The sequence below is a fragment of the Enhydra lutris genome, unplaced genomic scaffold, assembly GCF_002288905.1.
Source record: "Enhydra lutris kenyoni isolate GAN:26980312 unplaced genomic scaffold, ASM228890v2 scaffoldscaffold38, whole genome shotgun sequence".
NCBI lineage: Eukaryota > Metazoa > Chordata > Mammalia > Carnivora > Mustelidae > Enhydra > Enhydra lutris.
In genome coordinates, this window is record NW_019154122.1 from 4036599 (window position 1) to 4059966 (window position 23368).

The following is a 23368-nucleotide window of genomic DNA, read 5'->3' on the forward strand; positions in this document are numbered from 1 at the left end:
TGAACAGATTCTTTTTGAATAGAGGCTCTGAAGGGTGAGTGGCTTACCCAAGGGCTTCCAGCTACACTCGGCCAAGGCTAAGACCCAGCTCTTGCTCCCAGGGTACCCCCCAGAGACAGGGAGACAGCACCAGATACAAATTACCCTTGGCCAAAGCAGAGCATAGACAAGCCTCAAGGTGGTAAATAGTGTGGAGCTGGGTAGAGTTATAGGCAGGAGGGTGCACATAGCAGAAGCTAGAAGGAGGAATGTATGGGGATATAGCCTACAATGCAGAAGGGACCCTCCCCCCCAGAAAGCAGGGGTTGGAGGGTTGGGGCCACTTCCTTAACCCAGAACAAGGCTCTGTTCAGTAGGGAATGCCAAGTTGTGAAGGGAGCGCTATGATCTATGCTGGGCCTCAGGAAAATACCTCTGGCCTTGCGAATGACCCCAGTGGAGTCCTATTTTAGAGGGAGGGCAGGAGGGTGGGTGGAACAGAGGCCTGTCAGTTGCAGAGAACCCAAGAGCATCCCCATGCTTTGAGTGGAGACCGTGCTGCGTTTCTAGGCATGTAGCAGGCGACTGGTCCTTGGAACAGAAGAGGGAGATGGAGGGAGGGGAGCGGGCAGAGCTGCTGTGTCAGGTGGGCGGCCCAGAGGTCAAGTGTGGGACCAGCCAGCACCCGGACTCAGGAACTCCCCAATGGAAAGTATACGTCTCCTCCGTTTCACATCTGTGCACCCTTTGCTGTGGCCACAAGAACTTTCAAATCCAAATATACGAACTTCATATCCTTTGAAGTGAGAAAATTTAACACGTTTTGAAGGAGAAGCCCTGGGGAGAGCAGCAGAATCCCATGTGCACATTTTCAGCAGCGAAGCAACACAGATTTCTAAACATCACTTTGAAATGGTTGGAGAGGGAGGGCCTGGAGGGGTTTCAAAGGAGGGGTAATGAATAGAAATTCTTTGTTTTCAGAACCCATGATTACTCACTTAGAATGGGTAAAAACATCCTTGATAATATGTGTGCTGCCTCTTTATTTACTGAGTATAAAGGTGAAGGTGAAGACCTCCAAGGGCTCATTCCAAATCTGGGCCTCTGGAACCTTGTGTTTTCATCAAAGAGTTAAGTTTTTCAGGAGAGACCCTGCCAGAATTTTCAGGAACCAAAAGGTCAAATGGATATGTGTTCTCCGTTAAGGGTGAACTGAGACATCAGTAATTCCCTGAGTGGAGGTGCCAGGCAGAATGGGGACAGACACAGTCCCAGCTTCCGAGTGTTGAGAAAGTGAACACAAGGAGAGGGAGGGAGGTTCCGGAGAGAGGATGCTGTCGGGGAGAGGAGCTGGGCCCGGGATTTCCCAGCCTAGAGCCAATGGGAATCTAGACTGGAGAGCCACAGGAGGGAGAGGATTCTGGTCTGTAGGCTCCAGATGGGACCACAGTGGAGATAGAGACCAGCCCTCCTCTCTCCCTAGGACTGTGCCCCAGGCTACACGCGCACTGGCAGTGGGCTCTACCTCGGCCACTGTGAGCTGTGTGAATGCAACGGCCACTCAGACCTGTGCCACCCAGAGACGGGGGCCTGCTCGGTAAGCCATACCAGGGGCAGGGATCAGTTGGTCTGGGCCTGGGTGGGGCACAGGGCCTGCCTGGGAGGCAGGGAGGGGCAAGCTTGGGCAAGTAGGCCTTGGACCAGCAGTCTATGGGGGGTGGGGGGTGCCCAGAAGAGGGCAGAAGAGAAAAATAACATTTTCTCTATAAAGAAAACTTTGCTTCCTGCTCTGTCCTCTCACTAGAGTGACACTAGTTCTCTGTGGAAACATCAGGCTACAGAGACAAGCCAAAAAGAAAGTAAAAATGCCCTATAATCCTACCACCTGGAGGTAATCACTGTCCACATTAGTGCGGGTAGAACTCTTTCGTTCTTTTTCTGGGCACATATTTACACATACCAATATGTCTTTTGTTTTACAAATAAACATAGCTTCATTGTGTTTGATGATCAGCTTTTTTGCTTACAAGTTCATGAACATCTTTCCAGATCATTAAACTATTACTTGTCTGGGAACGTCTCAGAGTGGTGTGTGTGTGTGTGTGTGTGTGTGTGTCTGTGTCTGTGTATCTGTGTATCTATCTGTGTCTGTGTCTGTGTAGAGCCCCCCACCCACCAGGGTCGAGGACTGGGTGGTTGGCAGACCCCCAGCTAAATGCAGAGCAAGCAGCAGACTCTGTTAATAAAACAAACATGAATCTCATTGGAGAACATAAAACCCACACATATTTTTATGACGAAGCATGAATTACAAAGCTCTGCCCCACCTACCCAGGTGTATACCTTTGCTTTTCTCTGATGTCACAGGTGTTTGGGTAGACGAATGTAAAGTGCAATCAAGGGAGTCTGCTTCTCCCTCTGCTCCTCCCCCCACTCCTATTTTCTCTCTCTCTTACTCACTCTCACTCTCTCAAGTAAATAAGGAAAATCTTTTTTTTTATTATATATATTTTTTATTATCGGGAGGCAGACAAACCGTAAGAGACTCTTAATCTCACGAAACAAACTGAGGGTTGCTGGGGGGAGGGGGGTAAAGAGAGGGTGGTGGGGTTATGGACATTGGGGAGGGTATATGCTGTGGTGAGTGCTGTGAAGTGTGTAAGCCTGTCAATTCACAGATCTGTACCCCTGAGCAAATAATATATTATATGTTAATAATAAAATCTTTTTTTTTAATTAATTTATTTGACAGAGAGAGAGAGCACAAGCAGGGGGAGCAGCAGAGGGAGAGGGAGAAGCAGGTTCCTCACTGAGCAGGGATCCCGATGTGGGACTGGATCCCAGGACCCCAGGATCATGACCTGAGCTAAAGGCAGACACTTAACTGACTGAGCCACCCAGGCGCCCCAATAAAGAAGATCTTTTAAGAAAAAAAATGTACGATCAACATCATCCTTTTAAAAAATATTTGTATTGGGGCACCTGGGTGGTTCAGTCAGTTGAATGCCCAACTCTTGGTTTCAGCTCAGATCATGATCTCGGGGTCATGGGATCGAGCCCCGTGTTGGGCTCCATGCTCAGTGTGGGAGTCTGCTTGGGATTCTCTGTCTCCCTGTCCCCTGGCCCTCTCATTGCTCACATAGGCTCATGTGCACACTCTTTCTCTCTCTCAAATAAATCTTTAAAAAATTTTTTGATTAAATTTTTAATTTAAATTCCAATAGAGTGAACCTACAGTGATATATTGACATCATCCTTTTGGATAGCTGTGGGGGTGGATGTTCATTTTCATCCGTCCAGGTCCCTGTTCATCTTTGTTCCCGGCAATTGGCCCTTCTAAACTCCACTGAGGGTCACCCTGCAGCGACAGCTTGCTGCCATTCTACAATTATTGCTTTAAGATAGGCTCACAAATGGGGCACCTCGGTGGCTCAGTGGGTTAAGCGGCTGCCTTTCAGCTCGGATCATGATCCCAGGATCCTAGGATCGAGCCCCACGTTGGGCTTCGTGCTCAGCGGGAAGCCTGCTTCTCCCCTGCTGGAAGCTCCCCCTGTTTGTGCTTGCTTTCTGTCTCTCTCCCTTGCTCTCTCTGTGTCAAATATGTAAAATCTTAAAAAAACAAAAACAAAAACTCACAAACATGGCACTTTCAAATCCGGGAATTACAAAATTGTACAATTTTTGGTAAACGTTGCCGACGCTCTTGTGCCTTGTAGCAGTGCCAACACCACGCCGCCGGGGAGTTCTGCGAGCTGTGTGCGCCTGGCTACTACGGAGACGCCACAGCTGGGACACCGGAGGACTGCCAGCCCTGCGCCTGCCCGCTCGCCAACCCTGAGAACATGTGGGTGCCCTCCTGGGGGGGCGTGCAGAGGATGTGGGGTGGAGAGTGGGCATCCTGGGGCCTGACCTCTGCCTCCTCTGTCCCAGGTTCTCCCGCACCTGTGAGAGCCTGGGGACTGGTGGGTATCGCTGCACAGCCTGCGAACCTGGCTACACAGGCCAGTACTGTGAGCAGTAAGTTTGCAAACAGGATGAATGGAGGAGCGGCGGGAGCAGGGAGGCAGTCTATGGTAGACTTCTAGGGGAGAGCCCTGGATGCTGTGGCTCTGGCAGGTCCCCGCCAGGATCACATCTCTCCCCTGCCCAAAGCCCTTCCAGGAGTCCCCATTGTCTTCGGGCCACGCCCAAGCTCCTGCCAGTTTTAACACCCAAACCTACTGTAGGTGCGCTTAACCTCTTGACTTCTTGATATTCAGGGCTTTCCACGTGCTGTTCCCTCTACCTGGAACGTTCTTCCCTTTCTAGCTAACTCCGGTTTAGCCTTTAGAGCTCGCCTTCATTCACTATTCAGCACATTTTTTTTTTTTAAAGATTTTATTTTTATTTATTAGAGAGAGAGAGAGAGAGAGCGAGCATGAGCACAGGCAGACAGAGTGGTAGGCAGAGGCAGAGGGAGAAGCAAGCTCCCCGCTGAGCAAGGAGCCCGATGTGGGACTCGATCCCAGAACGCTGGGATCATGACCTGAGCCGAAGGCAGCCGCTTAACCAACTGAGCCACCCAGGCGTCCCTATTCAGCACATTTTTATTGAGCATCTACTGTATACCGTGTAGTGTGCCAAGGTGTTGGAGATAAAGTGAATGAAACAGATTCAGTCCTAGGCTTCAGGTTTGCCTACCACCTGTCACAGAGGACGGGACAGCGAGTAGTCCTATAAATATATCATTACGGGCAATGGGGTGTTCTCTGAGGTACAGTCTGCTCCAGAGGAATTGACCAACTCAGCAGTGCCATCCTCGGGGAGCCTCTTGTTCTCAGGGCTGGGTCCGTGCCCCCTGTCTGTGTCCCTCACTCTCACTACATAGTTCCTGTGTTGGTTTCCCCACAACTGAGTTCTGTAGAAGCAAAAGCTTCATCATGTTCACTGTTGTATTTTCATAACCTAGCATCGTAGTTGCTTGCCAAATGTGTGTTGAATGAATATTTTCCTGGAGAATAAAGGCCTCATTAGCCCCATTGTCCAATCTGCTGACATTGCCCTGTGCTCCCCTTTCTCAGCTCAGTGAGGCCCTGTGTTGGGGCCTCTTCAGTCTCTAAAGTCCTTCCAGAGTTGCGAGCTTCCCCACCCCGCACTGGGCACACCCCCACAGGCTTCTGGCTCCCCAAGTCCACTGTGAGGCACCGAGTCCCCTGGGACCTGGGGCCTGACAGAGCTGAGCTTTGTTCCTCCTTACAGATGTGCCCCAGGTTACGTGGGTAACCCCAACGTGCGGGGGGGCCGGTGCCTGCCACAAGGTAAGTGGGATCAGGGGCCCAGGAGATGGGGATGGGCAAGGTGGTGAGCCTCGGGAGTTTGAGAGCTGCTGTGTCCAGGGAGACAGGGCTGAGGGTGTGGCATGCCAGTCTTTGGGGAGACAGACATGACACAATGGCTCGAGCTGGGAGCCTCCTGCCTGAATAGCCTCTCCTGTCTTGCCTCTAGCAATTGCAGCCCCACTGGTGGTCCAGGTGCATCCAGCTCGGAGCATAGTACCCCAAGGTGGCTCCCACTCCCTGCGGTGCCAGGTCAGCGGGAGCTCACCCCACTACTTCTACTGGTCCCGTGAGGATGGGCGTCCCATGCCCAGCAGCACCCAGCAGCGACATCAAGGTACCCAGGACCCTGGGCCCCTCAGCCCTGTGAGCCACCCCAGTGGGAGGGAAGGCACAGGCCTGTTTGCTGGGATCCTGTCCTTACACACAAGACCGGGTGGGAGAGGCAGTGCCTCTGTCCTCATGAGCTCCCAACCACTCCCCACCAGGCTCTGAGCTCCACTTTCCCAGTGTCCAGCCCTCGGATGCCGGCGTCTACATCTGCACCTGTCGTAATCTCCATCACGCCAACAGCAGCCGGGCAGAGCTGCTGGTCACCGGTGAGTCCCTGTTCCCCGCCTCCCCAGGCCCTGTGTGGCTGGACTGTAGACACAGTGAGGGGGTGGTAATGCTTGGACGGGGGTGCTGGCCATGGAGATGGAGAGATGATGGAGTAGACGCTAGTTTTAGGGACAGAACTGGCAGGATTTGGCTGTGGTCAGTGAGAGAGAAAGGCTAGATTGATGCCCAGGGCCGTGGCCTCCAGCAGGTAGGCAAATGAGGTGCCTTGTACTGAGGTGAAGTAGCACAGCAGGAGAGTGTTTTCACTGGGGCTCCCCCAAAGCTGAGTCCGGGATGAGCATGTACATGCCGGTGGTTTATTTGGGAGGTGAGATGAGGTAGGAAAGAGAAGGCTTCCTGTAAAGGGCATGTGACCGAGCACATTCCCACCGTGGGCTAAAATTCTGGGAAACTCTCGAGTAAGCTGTGCACATTGGCATCACCCTGCCCCCCAGGGTTGATTGATCGAGGCCTCGTCTAGGAGCACCAGGTCCCGTGTGTTCTGCACTACGTCTGGGGGTTAGGAGGCGCAGGAGTCTCCAGTGGTCTGAGAATGACCTCGGGCATAACAGTACAGCAGCTGGCAGAAGTCAGGCAGGCGGGAAGTGACATGGCAAGGGGACATGAACAGGGTACCAGCAGCGCCTGCCACAGACAGGTCAGAGGGCATCACAGGGTTGGTTTTGGACTTGTTGAAGTTTGATGGATTTGAGAAAACATCTAAGCAGGTATATCAGGCATGCATTTTGGGATGGAAGCCTGGAATTCAGGAAAGAGGTCCCAGCAGAGAAATGTGTTCAAGAACTCTCGGCACAGGGACGCCTGGGTGGCTCAGTTGGTTAAGCAGCTGCCTTCGGCTCAGGTCATGATCCCAGCGTCCTGGGATCGAGTCCCACATGGGGCTCCTTGCTCGGCGGGGAGCCTGCTTCTCCCTCTGCCTCTGCCTACTACTCTGTCTGCCTGTGCTCATGCTCTCTCTCTCTCTCTCTCTCTCTCTCTCTCACAAATAAATAAATAAAATCTTTTAAAAAATTAAAAAAAAAAAAAAAGAACTCTCGGCACAGAGAAGGTGTTGAAAGCCATGGAACAGAATGGAATTACCCAGTGAGAGCGTGGCTCAAGGACAGGGCCTACGAAGCCCCCAAGGAGCTCCAGCTCAAACATGTCGAGTTGAAGAGAGAGGACAGCGAAACGGGGTGGAGCAGTTGCAGCCAGTGAGATAGGAAGAGAGCAGGGGGACGTGGTATGTTTGGGGTCATGGGGAGGGGGCTTCCGGAAAGGCACGGTCGGCCTCAGCGGCTGCCCTGGGGAAGTCAGATGTGAGCAGAGCAGTGACTCTTGAAGGTCATGCTTTGACAAGAGGCACTTTCAGTGCAGAGGAAGGGTAGAAACTAGATGAGAGAAAGACAAAGAATGGAGGTGAATGTAGACAGCAAATATAGACAATGCTGTCAAGAGTCTTGGTTCTGAAGGAAGGCCAAGAAATAAGGCAGTAGCTGAAGAGAGAGTATGAGGTCACGGGAGTGTTTTCGAAAGGAAATTCTAGAATGATCAAGAGAGAGAGGAGGGACTGACGTAGCAAGAGAGCCCGTGGAGGAAGCCCTTTGGGGCATGGAAAGACAGGATGGGGATGGGGGATGGGAGGGAAGGGTCTCTTCCTACAGGGACGAGGCAGAGGGAGGGTGGGTAGGTTTGGGAAGATGAATGAAGTCATCTGCCTGGTAGATAACGGCCTGGTAGTTTCGATTGCCTCAGCAAGTGTGAATTGAAGCCCTTAGCCAAGGACGTGGAAGGGGGTGCAGGTGTGTGGAGAGGTTGGGAGAAGGTGCAAAATTGTTGGGGAGGAAGGAGACTCCCACCGGACAGAGGAGGCCAGTTGGAGTGAAGTGTCGAGAGCAGTTTTGCGGTCGGTGATCCTGAAGTGGAGCCAGGTGGGCTCGTGGCAAGAGGCTGTCAGAGCACAGCCCGCGGCGGCTCAGTGCCAGCAGGAAGAAGGTGGACCACGGGATTGAGCCAGGATGAGGGAGGGAGGCACCAGGGAACACAGTGGAATGGAAGCCAGCCTGGGAGGGAATCCCCTCCCAGACAGGGTGATGGAGAGAGAGAAAGCGGCCACAGGACAAGAGCCCGGCCAGCACCCAGCTCACGGGGGGCCTCCTGTCCCCGCAGAGGCTCCAAGCAAGCCCATCACGGTGACCGTGGAGGAGCAACGCAGCCAGAGCGTGCGCCCTGGAGCCGACGTCACCTTCATCTGCACGGCCAAAAGCAAGGTGGGCAGAGCCGGGCAGGGACTTCAGGGAGGGAGGCTCTGCCTTCTGGCGTCTGCTCTGACAAGCTGTCCATTCTCCTGGCCCCGCGCGTAGTCTCCAGCTTACACCCTCGTTTGGACCCGCCTGCACAACGGGAAGCTGCCAGCCAGGGCCATGGACTTCAACGGCATCCTGACCATTCGCAACGTCCAGCCGAGTGACGCGGGCACTTACGTGTGCACCGGCTCTAACATGTTCGCCATGGACCAGGGCACAGCCACACTGCATGTGCAAGGTACGCGGGTCATTGCCATGACTGGCCCATCCCCCTGCAGCCTTCTCCCATGCCCACCAGGACTAGCAAGCCTGTCTGTTCAGGGGGCTGTTCGTGAACATCTCCGGAGTGCTAAGTCCTGGCTAGATGGAAGAAAAGGGGAGGGGAGGAGCTCTGCCCTCCCACGCTACATGTAGTGATAGGGATGCAGTAAGTCTGGGAACAAATGAGCAAGCAGCGTAATTCCACATGGCGATGAGGGCTGGGATAGGAGTATACAGTGAGGTGGGAGGAGGGTGGCTACTCTCCGCGGGGTGGTCAGGCTGGGCCTCTCTGAGGAGGTGATATCTGGGCCGAGAGCTGAAAGAAAACAAGGTGTTCAGCCACTTGAAGAGCTGGCAGAGTGTTCTTGGCGGAGGAAGCAGCATGTGCAAAGGCCCTGAAGCAGGAGCATTTTGATGTGTTTGAGCACCGTCAGGGCTGGTGTAGCTGGAGCTATGGAAGGGGGTAGGTGAGGGGCACCGGGGTGGCTCAGTCGGTCTGCCGTCTGCTCAGGTCATGATCCCGAAGTCCCAGGAGAGAGCCCCTTGTCTGGCTCCCTGCTTGACAGGGGAGTCTGCTTCTCCCCTGACCACTTGTGCGCACGCTCTCTCTCTTTCTCAAATAAATAAATAAATGATTTTTTTAAAGTGGGGGTTGTAGGTGAGGAACTTGAAGCTGTGAGCAAAGGTGGTTCACAGCAGGGAGTTCGGATTTAATCCTAAAAGCTCCTGGGAGCCACGGCCGGGCCTAAAGTGGGGAAGTATGAAGATCCCATGGACATTTTCAAAGCTTCCTGTGGCCACTCTGTGAACAGACAGCCACAGGGGGCTAGAGCAGAGGCAGAGAGAGCAGCAGCAAGGGGGATACTCCCCACCCTGACTGCATCCCCCCCACCTCCCCCATCAGCCTCGGGTACCCCGTCTGCCCCCGTGGTCTCCATCCACCCACCGCAGCTCACCGTGCAGCCCGGGCAGATGGCCGAGTTCCGCTGCAGCGCCACAGGGAACCCCGCACCCACCCTCGACTGGACAGGTGAAGCCGTGTCAGGACTGCCCGCGGGGCCCGCCACTCCTGGATGGGTGGGGAGGCAGGGACAGGACTGGAGACTGTAGGGTCTGCAAGCCGGCAGGCCTAGCTATGCCAGTCCCAGGGTTGCTGACCACCCCCTCTCCATCAGGGGGCCCTGGGGGCCAGCTCCCTCAGAAGGCACAGATCCACGGCGGCATCCTGCGCCTGCCAGCTGTCGAGCCCTCGGATCAAGCGCAGTACCTGTGTCGTGCCCGTAACAGCGTCGGGCAGCATGTAGCCAGGGCCGTGCTCCACGTGCACGGTGAGGGGACAGGACTGAGGGCGGAGCTTGGGAGCACCCGGACCATCCAGAGGGCTGTTTTCACGGGGTTCTGTGCACAGGGGGCAGCGGGCCCAGGGTCCAGGTGAGTCCAGAGAGGACTCAGGTGTACGAAGGCCGCACTGTGAGGCTGTACTGCAGGGCTGCGGGCGTGCCCAGCGCCACCATCACCTGGAAGAAGGAAGGGGGCAGCCTCCCCCCACAGGTGAGGAGAGCTCTCTGGGCCAGGCTGTCGGGCTCAGCAGGGTTCCAGCACCTGCCACCTTCGCTTCCCACCTTCCTGCCTCCACTTCCGTCCCCATCTCCTCCCCTCCTGGTTTTCCTCACATCCAGAATGACAGCCCGCTCAGACCTCCTGTCCGGTGTACCCGAGCAGGTAGCCCCTGTTGGCCTCTTGCTTTGCCACCTGGCTCTGCCCTCTGTGTCTAACTGAGCCCCGGTATTTGCTCTGTGCTTGCCTCTGCCCATCCCGGCTGGCTAGCCCTCGCCAGGCTGCCTCGCCCCCTTGGGCAGCTGACCCTTCTCACCGTGCGGCAGGCCCGGTCCGAGCGCACAGACATCGCCACGCTGCTCATCCCGGCCATCACGGCGGCTGACGCCGGCTTCTACCTCTGCGTGGCCACCAGCCCTGCGGGCACTGCGCAGGCCAGGATCCAAGTGGTTGTCCTTCCAGGTGCGGGGCCTCTGGGGACTGAAGCAGTGGGGAGGGGAAAGCTCGGGGAGGGCTCCCAAGGCCGACTCCATTCGCCTCTGGCCCCAGCCTCAGGTGCCAGCTCCCCACCGGTCAGAATTGAGTCCTCATCACCATCCGTGACTGAAGGCCAGACGCTGGACCTCAACTGTGTGGTGGCAGGGCTGGCCCACGCCTCCATCACGTGGTACAAGCGAGGAGGCAGTCTCCCTCCCCTCAGCCAGGTATGGGGGTCCCCGAGCCTGTGGCAGGGGCCCTGGGGGTGATTCGATGCTCTCCACAGGCAACCATCAACCCTGATTTCCCTCCCTCTCCAGCTTCTGTCATGGGGCAGTTTGGAGCGGAGCCAGGGAGACCTTGATGAATGACTCACCAAGGCTCAGAGGGAGTGGTGACTACGGTCCCCTCTCGTCCACACACCTTTCTGTCCCACCCTGTCCCAGGTGCACGGCTCCCGGTTACGGATTCCCCAGGTTTCACCAGCTGATTCTGGAGAGTATGTATGCCGAGTGGAGAACGAGTCAGGCCCCAAGGAGGCCTCCATCATCGTCTCTGTCTTCCACAGCACCCACTCAGGCCCTAGCTACACCCCAGGTGAGGGGCCGAGCGGGGCCAGGCAGGGACTGAGCCCTAGGATCTCCCTACTGCTCCCAGGGAAGCAGCAGTCTCTTCAGTAACATCAGGGCAAGAGGGGGTACTCTAGGCCGGCTTTGGGGATGTGAGGGGACAGAGGGTGAGGACAAGGTTGGTCTGGCTTACCTGGGGCCTCACAGTGAGGTTACTGTTTCAGATTTTGTCAGGAAGCATCAGTCAGGATTAAACTGAGTTGGGAGTCAGGCTGACCTGGGTTTAAATCCTCCCTCCACCTTTTATCAGCCTTGAACTAAGTCATGTCACGTTTTAGGGCTCAGTTCCTTCATCTGTGAAATGGGAACGGTAGCATTACCCTGTGGCGTGAGCAGATGATAAAGGCCGTCTAGAAGAGAGTTGTAGAGTTTTTGTCCATGTCTGTTGGCCCAGCCTGGGCACTGAAGGGCTTTGGTTGCCCACAGGCCGTAGCAGCTCATCACAGATCAGGGAGTCACAGGTGGGCAAATGGGCCTTGAATTTGAAGTTGGAGGTGGATGAGGGAACCAGGGACCTGACTGTGCTGAGGTGGAAAAGCATGGTCCTAGCCTTAGAAAGGTCTCCCATCTGCCTTCCCATGCTAGGGCCCGGTCCTGTCCCAGGGCGCTCTGCCCCAGGGCTGTGGGACTGGGGCTCAGGAGCCCAGGTCCCTTACTAGTTCCTCTGTACCAGTTCCTGGAGGAGCCCCTCCGGGCAGCTCCCAGCCCATCCGCATCGAGTCCTCCTCTTCCCATGTGGCCGAAGGGCAGACCCTGGACCTGAACTGCGTGGTGCCCGGGCAGGCCCACGCCCAGGTCACATGGCACAGGCGCGGGGGCAGCCTCCCAGCTCGGCACCAGGTACAGCAGTCCCCTGGACCAGCCCGCTGGAGGGGTGGATAGGATGCCTCCGGCCGCCTTCCAACCCTCCCTGTTTGCACGCAGACCCATGGCTCGCGGCTGCGGCTGCACCAGGTATCCCCAGCAGACTCAGGCGAGTACGTGTGCCGCGTGGTCCTTGGCTCCGGGCCCCTGGAGACCTCTGTCCTGGTCAACATTAAGGCCTCCGGCTTCCCTGCGGGCTCCATCCCTGGTGAGGAACTGCCAAGGGCAGGGCGCGCAGGGGGGCTGAGGTCCTAGTGACCCCACCTGCCATTGGGAGGGTGGGAACAGGAGGCCCACGCTGGAGCTGGCGACTCCACTTCTCCGGGTGACCCGCTATCTCCCAGTCACTTTTCCCTGGCCATGCAACTGCCTCCTCTTCCTCTCCTGAACTACCCTCTTTTCCCCCCACTTCCTTGTTCCCTTCTATAAGGCTTGGCCCCTGCCCTGGCCCTCTTCTCCAGGCACCTCGGCTGAGGACATCAAGTCCAGGCCACCAAACCCCCAAGCATATGAGAGCCTGGCTGGACTGGCCCTGAGGTAGACCCTTCTGGCCCTCTCTCCTCGGGGGCATCTGCTACCTTTGTTTCTTTCCCCACAGCCCCAGCACCTGTCCCACCTGTCAGGATTGAGTCCACATCCCCCACCGTGGCCGAGGGGCAGACCCTGGATCTGAGCTGTGTGGTGGCAGGGCAGGCCCATGCCCAGGTCACATGGTACAAGCGTGGGGGCAGCCTCCCCGCCAGGCACCAGGTGCGTGGTGGCAGGAGGGCTGGAGGGGCTGGCCTGGCCAAGCTCTGGGCAGTGAGTTGAGGGGGTCCTGGCCCCTAAGCTAAACGGCTGGCAGTTCCCAGCTCAGAGGAGCCAGGTGGAAGGGCATCTGCTAGGCTCTCACACCCCTGCCCCTGGCTGCCCAGGTCCGTGGCTCCCGCCTGTACATCTTCCAGGCCTCGCCAGCTGACGCAGGCGAGTATGTTTGCCGGGCCAGCAATGGGATGGAGGCCTCCATCACAGTCACAGTAACCAGGAACCACGGGGCCAACTTCGCCTACCGTGAGTGGGGCCACCAGGTTGTGCTGGGACAGAAGACAGGTTGGGTGGGGGTAGCTGTAGAGAACCGGATTGACTGGTGACCATCTTCTCCCCCAGCTCCGGGCAGCTCCCAGCCCATCCGCATCGAGTCCTCCTCCTCCCACGTGGCCGAAGGGCAGACCCTGGACTTGAACTGCGTGGTGCCTGGGCAGGCCCACGCCCAGGTCACGTGGCATAAGCGCGGGGGCAGTCTCCCCACGCGACACCAGGTACAGGCCTAGAATACAGATAGGCCAAGAAGGGGACTGGAGGGAGGCCCTAGGTGGTGCAGGTCAAGGATGGGGGCTGGATAGAGGCTGGCTCCTCGGAGTCAGGGAAAGCCTTGGACATCACTGCACAGGTGTCTGGTACAATGGTTAAAACCCAGACTTGAGGACTGGCCAGCGTAGGTGTGAATGCTGCTTCCACCTTGAGCGAGTTACTTAACCTCTGTGACCTCTGTGACCTTGAGCGAGTTACTTAACCTCTCTGTGCCATAGCTTCAGTATCTGTAAAGTGCTGTCTTACAGAATTGTAAGGGTGCCGGGTTTGCAGAGCGAAGGCACTTAATATATGTGCAAAGTGCTCAGAGCTCTGGCAGGTAGAAATCGTGTGATGCCGTTAATATTACTGTGTTCTGTACAGCTTAGGATGCTATCCATTGTGAGATGCGTACAAGTTTTTATACTCCTAAGGAAAGAAAGTTGCTGCTTATGATTGTAAAATTATTTACTGTAAGACGCATCTTGATTTCAGAGACATTAAAAAGCATGTCTTAGAATTGATGGAAGGTGGAATTAGTGCTTGCCCATTTCACCATGGCTCCTCCTGGCTACCTCCTACTCTTGGGACAAGTCTCCCCGTAAGCAGGATGCAGCTGATGGCCAGGCCCTAGGGGTCAAGAGTGAGGCAAGCATGTAGGTTACGGGTGCTCGGTGCCGTGAGGGCCCCCTCTGAGCTCACCTCCATTCCTGCCAGACCCACGGCTCACTGCTGAGACTACACCAGGTGTCCCCAGTTGACTCGGGCGAGTATGTGTGCCGCGTGGTGGGTGGCTCAGTGCCCCTGGAAGCCTCTGTCCTGGTGACCATTGAGCCTGCAGGCTCTGTACCCGGTAAGCAGTACTGGGGGTAGGGCAGGGCTAGGGGCCTAGCCGTGGGAGACACTGGCAGGATCCCACGAGACCAGTACAGCCCCCCCCCCCACACACACTTCTAGCCAGGGATTGACCCTCTGCCTTCTGTCCCCAGCGCTGGGGGTCACCCCTCCTGTCCGGATCGAGTCATCATCCTCCCACGTGGCTGAAGGGCAGACCCTGGATCTGAACTGCCTAGTCGCTGGGCAGGCCAGTGCCCAGGTCACTTGGCACAAACGCGGTGGCAGCCTCCCCACGCGGCACCAGGTAGGAGGCAGGGGAACTAAGTGGGAGCCTGAAGGACCCTGGTGACTACAGAGGAGAGTGCACAGGCTTTGAATTCAGGCATATCTGAGTTCAGACACTGTCCTGCCAGTTTGCCTGCTATGTGACTTTAGGGCAAGTCATTTGACCTCCCTGATCCTCAGTGTCCTCCTCTGGCAAGTGGGCTCATACTGCCTACCTCCCCTCCCCCACAGAACATCAACAAGTGTTGGTCACCCACTTCTTTTCATTGGACCCAGTCCCGACACGGGGGCAGGGGAATTGACTGGTCATGAGTAGTGGTCTTTCCAGGAAGAGCTCCTCTCCAGTCGAGTTGACTGGACCGGGCTGGGAGCAGGGCCAGGGAAGGGAGCAGGAGCCTGGCTGGGAGCCCTGGGGCCTGACTCTGAGCCTGACTTCCTCCTGCCCTGCCCAGGTGCATGGCTCAAGGCTGCGCCTGCCCCAGGTGACCCCAGCCGACTCTGGGGAGTACGTGTGCCGCGTGGTGAGTAGCTCGGGCACCCAAGAAGCCTCCATCCTTGTCACCATCCAGCAGCGCCTTAGCCCCTCCCACCGTGAGTATCTCGGGTCATAACAAACACCGGGGTACTGCTAGGACCACTCCAACCTCAGCAGCTCCCACACCCTGCTCCTGTCTCGCCCTCCCAGCCCAGGGTGTGGTGTACCCCGTCCGCATCGAGTCGTCCTCGGCCTCCCTGGCCAATGGACACGTCCTGGACCTCAACTGCCTGGTGGCCAGCCAAGCCCCCCACACCATCACCTGGTATAAGCGGGGAGGCAGCCTGCCCAGCCGGCACCAGGTATGGAGGCATTGGGGGGGGCGGGACCAAAAACTAGGCACACCAGCCCTGACAGGATTCCAGAAGGGCTGTGAGCATCTTTTCTGTGGTCAGTCAATTAGCAAACATTGAACATTCTTAACTTGGTGGGCCCTGGACCAATGCTGAGGATATGTAGGTCCTACTGACCCCAGCTAGAACCCATATCTTAACAGAACATTCTATGATTTACTCACTCACTAAATGTCCCTGAGAATCTGCTCCCTGCCGAGTCTGCGCCTGGCACTAAGGATTCCAGGTGGAACGAGGTGGTGGCTGGCCTCAGGGAGCTCACAGGCTAGGGGAAAAGGCAGACACAGTCCGTGACAACAGTGTAACAGAAACCACAACAGGGTACCATGGAGTCACCAGGGATGGTCACAGCAGGCTTTTGGCTCGGATGACAGGCGAGAATAGTACGAAGGATAGAGGCATTGTCCACCCCAGCCTGGAACCTCAGGAAGGCCCCTGAGGGCGTTCTGAAGGACGTTTGGTTGGCAGCCAGCCCCCGCGAGGCAGCAAGGCTCCTAGAGTCTGGGGCGGCAGCACTGGAGTTGTGGAGATGCTGGCCCCACCCACTGACTGACTCATGCTCCCCCGCAGATCGTGGGCTCCCGCCTCCGGATCCCCCAGGTGACACCGGCCGACTCAGGCGAGTATGTGTGTCATGTCAGCAATGGCGGCAGCTCCCAGGAGACCTCACTCATCGTTACCATCGAGGGCAGTGGCTCCTCCCATGGTGAGAGGGCACAGGGCAGGGGGTCCAGGCAAGTGGGCTCAGGGGGAGGCAGATAGGGCCCTGGCGCCATCACTGTTGACTAACTCTGGCTGTATGGCCTGTCCTGTCTGTCTTCAGTGCCCAGTGTCTCCCCACCCATCAGGATCGAGTCCTCGTCCCCCACAGTGGTCGAAGGGCAGACTTTGGATTTGAACTGTGTGGTCGCTGGGCAGCCCCAGGCCACCATCACGTGGTACAAGCGTGGGGGCAGCCTTCCTGCCCAACACCAGGTACAGAGTGGAGCTGGGCCAGCAAGGGCAGAACCCCTGTCGCCGGGACGGGCATTGCAAGGATAAACCCTGTGGGCAAAGAACTGGAAGTGAAGCCCTTGCTGGCAGTCCTGGAGCAGTCCTCTCTCCTGCCCTGGGTAGACAGAGGGTGGCCTCAGCAGGTCTGATGAGGGAGGCCCAGGAGGAGGCCTGAGCCAGCTGATGACTTCTTGGTCCCTCAACCCCTCTCCCTCTCCTTCCCCATGTGCCCCAGGCCCATGGCTCCCGCCTGCGGCTGAACCACATGTCTGTGGCTGACTCGGGCGAGTACGTGTGCCGGGCCAACAACAACATCGATGCCCAGGAGGCCTCCATCATGGTCTCAGTCTCCCCTGGCGCCCGCAGCCCCTCCGGTGAGTCCGACAAAGGCCAAAAAGGGACCAGGAGACAGAGGGAACAGTGCTCCCTGGGGCATCAGCAGTCAGAGCTCTCACATGAGGGTGACGGTCTGGGGTAAGGGCTTTGCAGCAAGATGCCTGGGTTCGAATCCTGCCTGCGCCGCTAAGAGACTTGGGACTTCCTCTCCTCCCTTGGCTTCGTTTCCTCATCAGCAGCATGGGGATGTCAGTCACTCCAGCCCCATGTTGCTGTCCACTATGGTGACCACCGGCCACATGTGGCAGTGGCAGTCAAAATTTAACATTCACATCATCACGTTTGAGTGCTTCGCAGCTACACGCAGCTAGCAGCTGCTATAGTGGGCGGTACAGATGAAAGAGTATTTCCATGATCACAGAAAGTTCATGAATCCTGTGAGGGTTTTATTTTAAGGACTTTATTTACCTGAGAGAGAGAGCAGGAGCAGAGGGGGGTGGGCAGAGGGAGAGGGAGAAGCCGACTCCCCGCTCAGCAGGGAGCCCAATGCAGGGCTCCACCCGAGGACCCCAGGATCCTGACCTGAGCCACAGGCACACACTTAACCGACAGAGCCACTAGGTGCCCAGTGAATTCTAGGGGGATGAAATGAGTTCACACACACAGTGCTTCCAGCGGTACCTGCCCCTCTCCGCATGCTTAGCAGCCGTTAACTACTATTTTATCTTTGGCCATGGCTGAGGCTCCTACCAACCCAGCCGTTCCCAAATCTGCTTCTGTGCCTGCAGCCCCTGGCAGTGCTGTGCCCATCAGAATTGAGTCCTCCTCCTCCCACGTGGCTGAAGGGCAGACCGTGGACCTGAACTGCGTGGTCCCTGGACAGGCCCACGCCCAGGTCACGTGGCAGAAGCGCGGGGGCAGCCTCCCCACTCACCACCAGGTATGGGAGTCGGGGGGCTGGACGTGGTGGGAGAGCTGCTGAATGTGGGGCTCCTGGCTAGAGGCCCTCTCCTGAGATCCACTCAGGAAGTCCCTGGGGGCATAGTGCTTGCCCAGGTCAGAAGCCAGACTTGGCCCCAGCCTTCCAGCATTCTGACAGCTCTCTCCCTCTGCTCCCGTTTCCCCATCCTGCCCCTGCTCAGGCCCACGGCTCCCGGTTGAGGCTGTACCAGGTGTCCCCGGCTGACTCGGGCGAGTATGTGTGCCACGTGGTGAGCGACTCGGGCCCCCTGGAGGCCTCAGTCCTTGTCAACATCGAGGCCTCCGGCTCCAGCACTCTTCCTGTCCCTGGTGAGGCTGGAGAAGGGAGGCCGGCCAGCGGGGAGGGTTGGGGAACCAGCAGGCAGAGGTCAGGAACCAAGTCAGGTGGGATGGTTAGGGCCCAAAAACTGGACTTGGGGGTCTGGCCTATGTGGGAGGGAGTCCCAGCATCTCTGTCCACACTCTGAGATGTTGCAAAAGGGACTCCGTGCTTCACCTTCCTCATCTGCAAAGTGGGGATCGCAAACTCTTGCAATGATACATGCGTTCCCTAAAGGCTGGGACTGCACCTCTGTGAGTACGTGAGGGGGCTCTGGAGGGGGTCCCTGATAAAAACCTTTTGTATTCGCGGTGGTGTATTGGAGAAAAACAGCCGCATGATTTCAGGGAAATTGCTGCCCATGACACGGCTGAGTGTTTACGGGTTTTGTTAAGTAAATCAGTTGACCGGAAAATGTGAAATAATTACTACGTGGCAGTAGCGGATGTGATCGTAGTATGGGAATTGCTGAGAAATAAACGTGATCTAGCACTTACAGGGTGCTGGTCCCTGTTCTGTTTACATGTTTAACCCATTTCCTCCTCGCAACAATTGAGGTCAGTGTGACTATTCTCCCCATTTTACAGATGGGAAACTGAAGCATGGAGAGGTGAAGTCACTCTCCGAAGGTCTTAACAGCTCCTAAATGGCAGAGCTGGGTCTTGAACCCAGATAGTCTGGCCCCGGAGTCTAGGTTCTTAGGCAAACATTGCTCAAGTTTGAGGAAAAAATGAGTGATTTGTTTGGAGGTGCCTGCCCCTGGGCCCAGCCACTGATGATGTTGGAAGCACAACAAGAGATAGTGGGGCCATGGTCTGGGGTGTGCCATTTCCCCCAGGCCAGCCCAGCTGCCCCAGGCTTCAGAGGAATGGGCAGTGCGGGGGGCATCGAGGCCATCTCTCCATATGTGGTCTGGCCCCTGGTCTGAAAATCTGGGCACCCAGGGGTCAGGACTGAAGGTAGAGGGGTGGGAACTCCAGCTCACTGAGCTCTTCCTGTGCCTCAGCCCCAGGCGGAGCCCCACCCATCCGCATTGAGACCTCCTCTTCCCACGTGGCTGAAGGGCAGACCCTGGATCTGAACTGTGTGGTCCCTGGACAGGCCCATGCCCAGGTCACATGGCACAGGCGCGGGGGCAGCCTTCCTGCCCGGCACCAGGTACGGGGTCTGGAGAAAGCAAGATGTGGGCACTCCTCACCCTACCCAACGCCTGCCCAACAGTCCTGCCTCATTCTAGCCAGGAGGGAAGGTGGCTCCAACATCCGGGGCTTTGGGGAAAATTGCAGCGGAGGCCAGTGGGAGTCAGGAGGTCAAGAACAGGCTGGGCACAGCAGAGCCACCTCCGGCCTCCCAGCACCTGAGTGCAATTAAGAAAAGGCACCTGTTACTCAGAACGTTAGACTTTTTCTTACCACAAAAAAGTCATCAACGTACACCACACTAAGGCCTCAGGGGGTCACCCTGCACAGGATGTGGCCTTCACAACTCTATGTGACGGTCCTGGGGTGTACATAGCAGAGGACTTGGGCATCTGAAGGGCATGGCTGACAGCCCCCCAGCTCACTCTCCCTGCCCTTGCCCTGATGCTGGCCAGGTCCACGGACCCCTGCTGAGGCTGAATCAGGTGTCCCCAGCTGACTCTGGAGAGTACTCGTGCCAAGTGACCAGCAGCTCAGGCACCCTGGAGGCTTCTGTCCGAGTCACAATTGAGGCCTCCAGCCCGGGCCCCATTCCTGGTGAGTGACAGGAGCAGTGGGTGATGCTGGGACACAGGTTTACGGAATCCCTTCCTGGCCTTGCTCTCCTCTGCTTCTCCAGCAGGGCTCTGGCTCTCTGCTCCGTGAAGGTCCTCCAGCTCCTCCCACCAACCACGGGGGACCAGCCCTGGGTCTGGGTAGCATGAGCCCCTGGCATCCTGTCACTGCCACTACCCTCAGTCCCTGCCTTCGTCCCCGGGAGCCTCACCCTTCTCACCCATCCGATGTGTCCACAGCTCCAGGACTGGCCCAGCCTATCTACATCGAGGCCTCCTCCTCCCACGTGGCCGAAGGACAGACCCTGGACTTGAACTGCGTGGTACCCGGGCAGGCCCACGCCCAGGTCACGTGGTACAAGCGTGGGGGCAGCCTCCCTGCCCAGCACCAGGTACAGGGGCCTGATGGGGAGCATTCCAGAGCAGGCTGGGTTCGACCTGCATTTGCTTTCTGCACACCCAAACCTCGTGTGAGCCCTGGCCTCCTCTGGGACCCCAGGGGACACCATAGTTTGGGGAGCAGAGCTGCTCAACGGGGTAGTAAGAGACCTGGGTGTTCTGGCCCTGCCACTGAGCTGTCCCCAAGGTCATTTCCTCCTCTGTCAAGTGAGCTGCTTGGACATGTGGGAGTCGGTAAAGGAAGCTCCCTCCTCCCTCCCAGCTGGGGCCCTGGGCTCCTGGGACTCAAGGGAGAGCTTGGCCCCTGCCACAGCGGGCTTGGGGACTTGCCTGGCCCCAGGCATTTTGGCGTGATGGCTGTTCCCTCCTCGCTCCCAGACCCACGGCTCCCGGCTGCGGCTGCACCGCGTCTCTCCGGCTGACTCCGGGGAGTATGTATGCCGCATTGTTGGTGGCTCCGGCCCTGAGCAGGAGGCTTCCTTCACAGTCACCATCCCTCCCAGCGCAGGGTCCTCCTACCGTGAGTGTGGCAGATGCCACGGGCCAGGGCCCAAGGGGAGACTGTGGAGCTGAGGCAGGGGTGCCCAGCCAAGCCGGCCGCCCGTGCCCAGCCTCCTGCCTGCCTCATCCCGCAGGCCTCAGGAGCCCTGTCATCTCTGTCGACCCGCCCAGCAGCACTGTGCAGCAGGGACAAGATGCCAGCTTCAAATGCCTCATCCACGACGGGGCAGCTCCCATCAGCCTGGAGTGGAGAACCCGGAACCAAGAACTGGAGGGTGAGCTGGTAGGGATGCGGGCAGGATCCTAGAGGCCACTGGGAAGGTGGGATCACTGCTGTGGGTGGGGCCAAGGCTGAGGAGGCCCCTCCCCTCTGGGGCCTCACTGTCTCCCATGTGCATGGGGAGGGGGCTGAACCCGGGAGTCTCCAGGGACTCCCATCTGCCACCTGGGACCCTGTGAGCTAGGCTGGAGGGGTTGGGAATGTGGGGCCAAGTTACACCCACTGTCATCACAGAGGCACAAGGACAGCCTCACTGACCATACCTTGCCCCATGCCAACTCCACAGACAATGTCCACATCAGCCCCAACGGCTCCATCATCACCATTGTGGGCACCCGGCCCAGCAACCACGGTGCTTACCGCTGCGTGGCCTCCAATGCCTACGGCGTGGCCCAGAGTGTCGTGAACCTCAGTGTGCACGGTGAGCAGCATCAGTCTGGTGGGCTCTGCCTCCTGTTTCCAGCCCTGATTCTGAGCTCAGGACCTCCAAGTTTCAATTCTGCCTCTAGCCAACACCTCCGTCTTGGCCATTCTCTCTCTCGGCCTCGGTTTCCACGTTGATGCAGAAGAGTCCCCACTGGGCAGTTACTGAAACGGGTCGTGACGGGCAGAGCCCCGCATGTGTGTTAGCAATGTCGTTCCTCTGGGTAGGGCCCCCTACTGTGTCTGTGCTCCCCGAGGGCCCCGTGCGGGTGAAAACAGGCAAGTCCGTCACCCTGGAATGTGTCAGCGCTGGGGAGCCCCGTTCTTCAGCTCGCTGGACCCGGATTGGTGCCCCCACCAACGTGGAGCAGCGGCTGTATGGGGTCGTGGACAGCCACACAGTGTTGCAGGTGAGGCAAGTGTTCCCCTGGGAGGGAAGAAGGAACGGCTAGAAGGATGGTTGGACGGGTGGGTGGGTGGGTAGATGGGTAGATGGGTGAGTGGGTGGTTGGCTGCATAGGTAGGTGGATGGGTAAACGAACAGATGAAGGGATGAAGAGGGGGATAGATAGGTGGGTGGAAGGGGGGATGGGTGGGCAGACGGTCGGATGGATGGATGTGTGGTAAGTGAATGGTGGGGGAGATGGGGGCTGGGCAGGTGGGTTGATGGACAAGTGGTTGGGCAGACTAATGGGCTGGATGTCTTGAGTAGGAGCCCTCAAGCAGCCAAACAGGAGACCTGACAGCGGAGGGAAGCGGGAAAGGCAAGCCAGACCTGGGGGCTAATGCCCAGGTGCCTATCCGTGCCCACTTACCCAGCATCCTTGCTTTCTTCCAGATCTCATCGGCTAAACCATCAGATGCAGGCACCTACGTATGCCTGGCTCAGAATGCACTGGGCACAGCACAGAAGCGGGTGGAGGTGATCGTGGACACAGGCGTCGTGGCCCCAGGGGCCCCCCAGGTCCAAGTTGAAGAAGCCGAGCTGACCATAGAGGCTGGACACACAGCCACCCTTCGCTGCTCAGCCACAGGTGTGGACGGGGGCTGGCACCCGGGGCAGGCAGAGCAGTATAGCCCTGGGGCCTGAATGGTAGACGTGAGATCTGAAGTTGCTAATGTACCCAGGGAGGGGACTTCGCTGCTGGCACCACCCAGTGATGGCTGAGGTGCCCACTCAAGGACCCCCATGAAGGGATGAGACCACCTGGTCGCTGCCTCACCAGTCTCGTGCCCGGCTCATCCCCAGGGTAGCCCAGTGACCTCTGTGGTCTTTCACTCCACTCTGCAGGCAGCCCTACACCCACCATCCACTGGTCCAAGCTGCGCTCCCCGCTGCCCTGGCAGCACCGACTGGAAGGTGACACACTCATCATCCCCCGCGTAGCCCAGCAGGACTCAGGCCAGTACATCTGCAATGCTACCAGCCCTGCCGGCCACGCCGAGGCCACCATCGCCCTGCACGTGGAGAGTAAGGCACTCGCCCGCCCTCCTTGGGATACCTTCTCTGCCTTGCATGGAGGTCTGAGCCCCCAAGCTGGACTACATCCTGGGAACAACCCCAGGAGTGCCGTGCAGAGGGCCCCGTGCCCCGCAGCCCCCCAGAGCCTGCCCTTATCTGAGACCCACCTCCCCTCCTGGCATCCTTGCTTCCCTCATCCCCAGGCCTCTGCTACAGACCATTCAGCTTCCTGATCCTTTGGCAGGACACCTGTGTCTGACAGCTGCTCCCACCCTGACCACTGCTCTTCCCTGCCCTGACCTCTGTGTCCCCCCGCCCCCAGGCCCACCATACGCCACCACGGTCCCGGAGCACGCTTCGGTGCGGGCAGGGGAGACACTGCAGCTCCAGTGCCTGGCTCATGGGACACCCCCGCTCAGCTTCCAGTGGAGTCGCGTGGGTGGCAGCCTCCCCGGAAGGGTGACCGCCAGGAACGAGATGCTGCGCTTTGAGCCCACAGCCCCCGAGGACTCAGGTCGCTACCGTTGCCAGGTCACCAACAAGGTGGGCTCGGCAGAGGCTTTCACCCACGTGCTTGTTCAAGGTGAGCAGCCC

General features: G+C 57.8%; 1 protein-coding gene across 1 annotated transcript in view; it reads left to right on the plus strand.

The window, feature by feature from the left end:
- LOC111154824 (heparan sulfate proteoglycan 2) overlaps positions 1-23368 on the plus strand; it is a 99022-nt gene that overhangs the window by 63732 nt on the left and 11922 nt on the right. The window contains exons 37-74 of the mRNA XM_022514749.1: positions 1463-1576; positions 3696-3823; positions 3910-3996; positions 5218-5276; positions 5464-5631; positions 5783-5893; positions 8064-8164; positions 8258-8438; positions 9366-9491; positions 9637-9789; positions 9870-10012; positions 10345-10480; positions 10568-10722; positions 10942-11092; positions 11798-11964; positions 12049-12196; positions 12587-12738; positions 12903-13038; positions 13135-13286; positions 14035-14170; positions 14307-14458; positions 14892-15030; positions 15125-15276; positions 15898-16033; positions 16151-16302; positions 16556-16694; positions 17445-17596; positions 17799-17946; positions 18963-19114; positions 19551-19692; positions 19950-20101; positions 20487-20628; positions 20744-20884; positions 21176-21310; positions 21541-21722; positions 22151-22346; positions 22604-22783; positions 23097-23357. Coding sequence (XP_022370457.1) covers positions 1463-1576; positions 3696-3823; positions 3910-3996; positions 5218-5276; positions 5464-5631; positions 5783-5893; positions 8064-8164; positions 8258-8438; positions 9366-9491; positions 9637-9789; positions 9870-10012; positions 10345-10480; positions 10568-10722; positions 10942-11092; positions 11798-11964; positions 12049-12196; positions 12587-12738; positions 12903-13038; positions 13135-13286; positions 14035-14170; positions 14307-14458; positions 14892-15030; positions 15125-15276; positions 15898-16033; positions 16151-16302; positions 16556-16694; positions 17445-17596; positions 17799-17946; positions 18963-19114; positions 19551-19692; positions 19950-20101; positions 20487-20628; positions 20744-20884; positions 21176-21310; positions 21541-21722; positions 22151-22346; positions 22604-22783; positions 23097-23357 — 5557 coding nt within the window. The remainder of the gene's footprint in view (positions 1-1462; positions 1577-3695; positions 3824-3909; positions 3997-5217; positions 5277-5463; positions 5632-5782; positions 5894-8063; positions 8165-8257; positions 8439-9365; positions 9492-9636; positions 9790-9869; positions 10013-10344; positions 10481-10567; positions 10723-10941; positions 11093-11797; positions 11965-12048; positions 12197-12586; positions 12739-12902; positions 13039-13134; positions 13287-14034; positions 14171-14306; positions 14459-14891; positions 15031-15124; positions 15277-15897; positions 16034-16150; positions 16303-16555; positions 16695-17444; positions 17597-17798; positions 17947-18962; positions 19115-19550; positions 19693-19949; positions 20102-20486; positions 20629-20743; positions 20885-21175; positions 21311-21540; positions 21723-22150; positions 22347-22603; positions 22784-23096; positions 23358-23368) is intronic.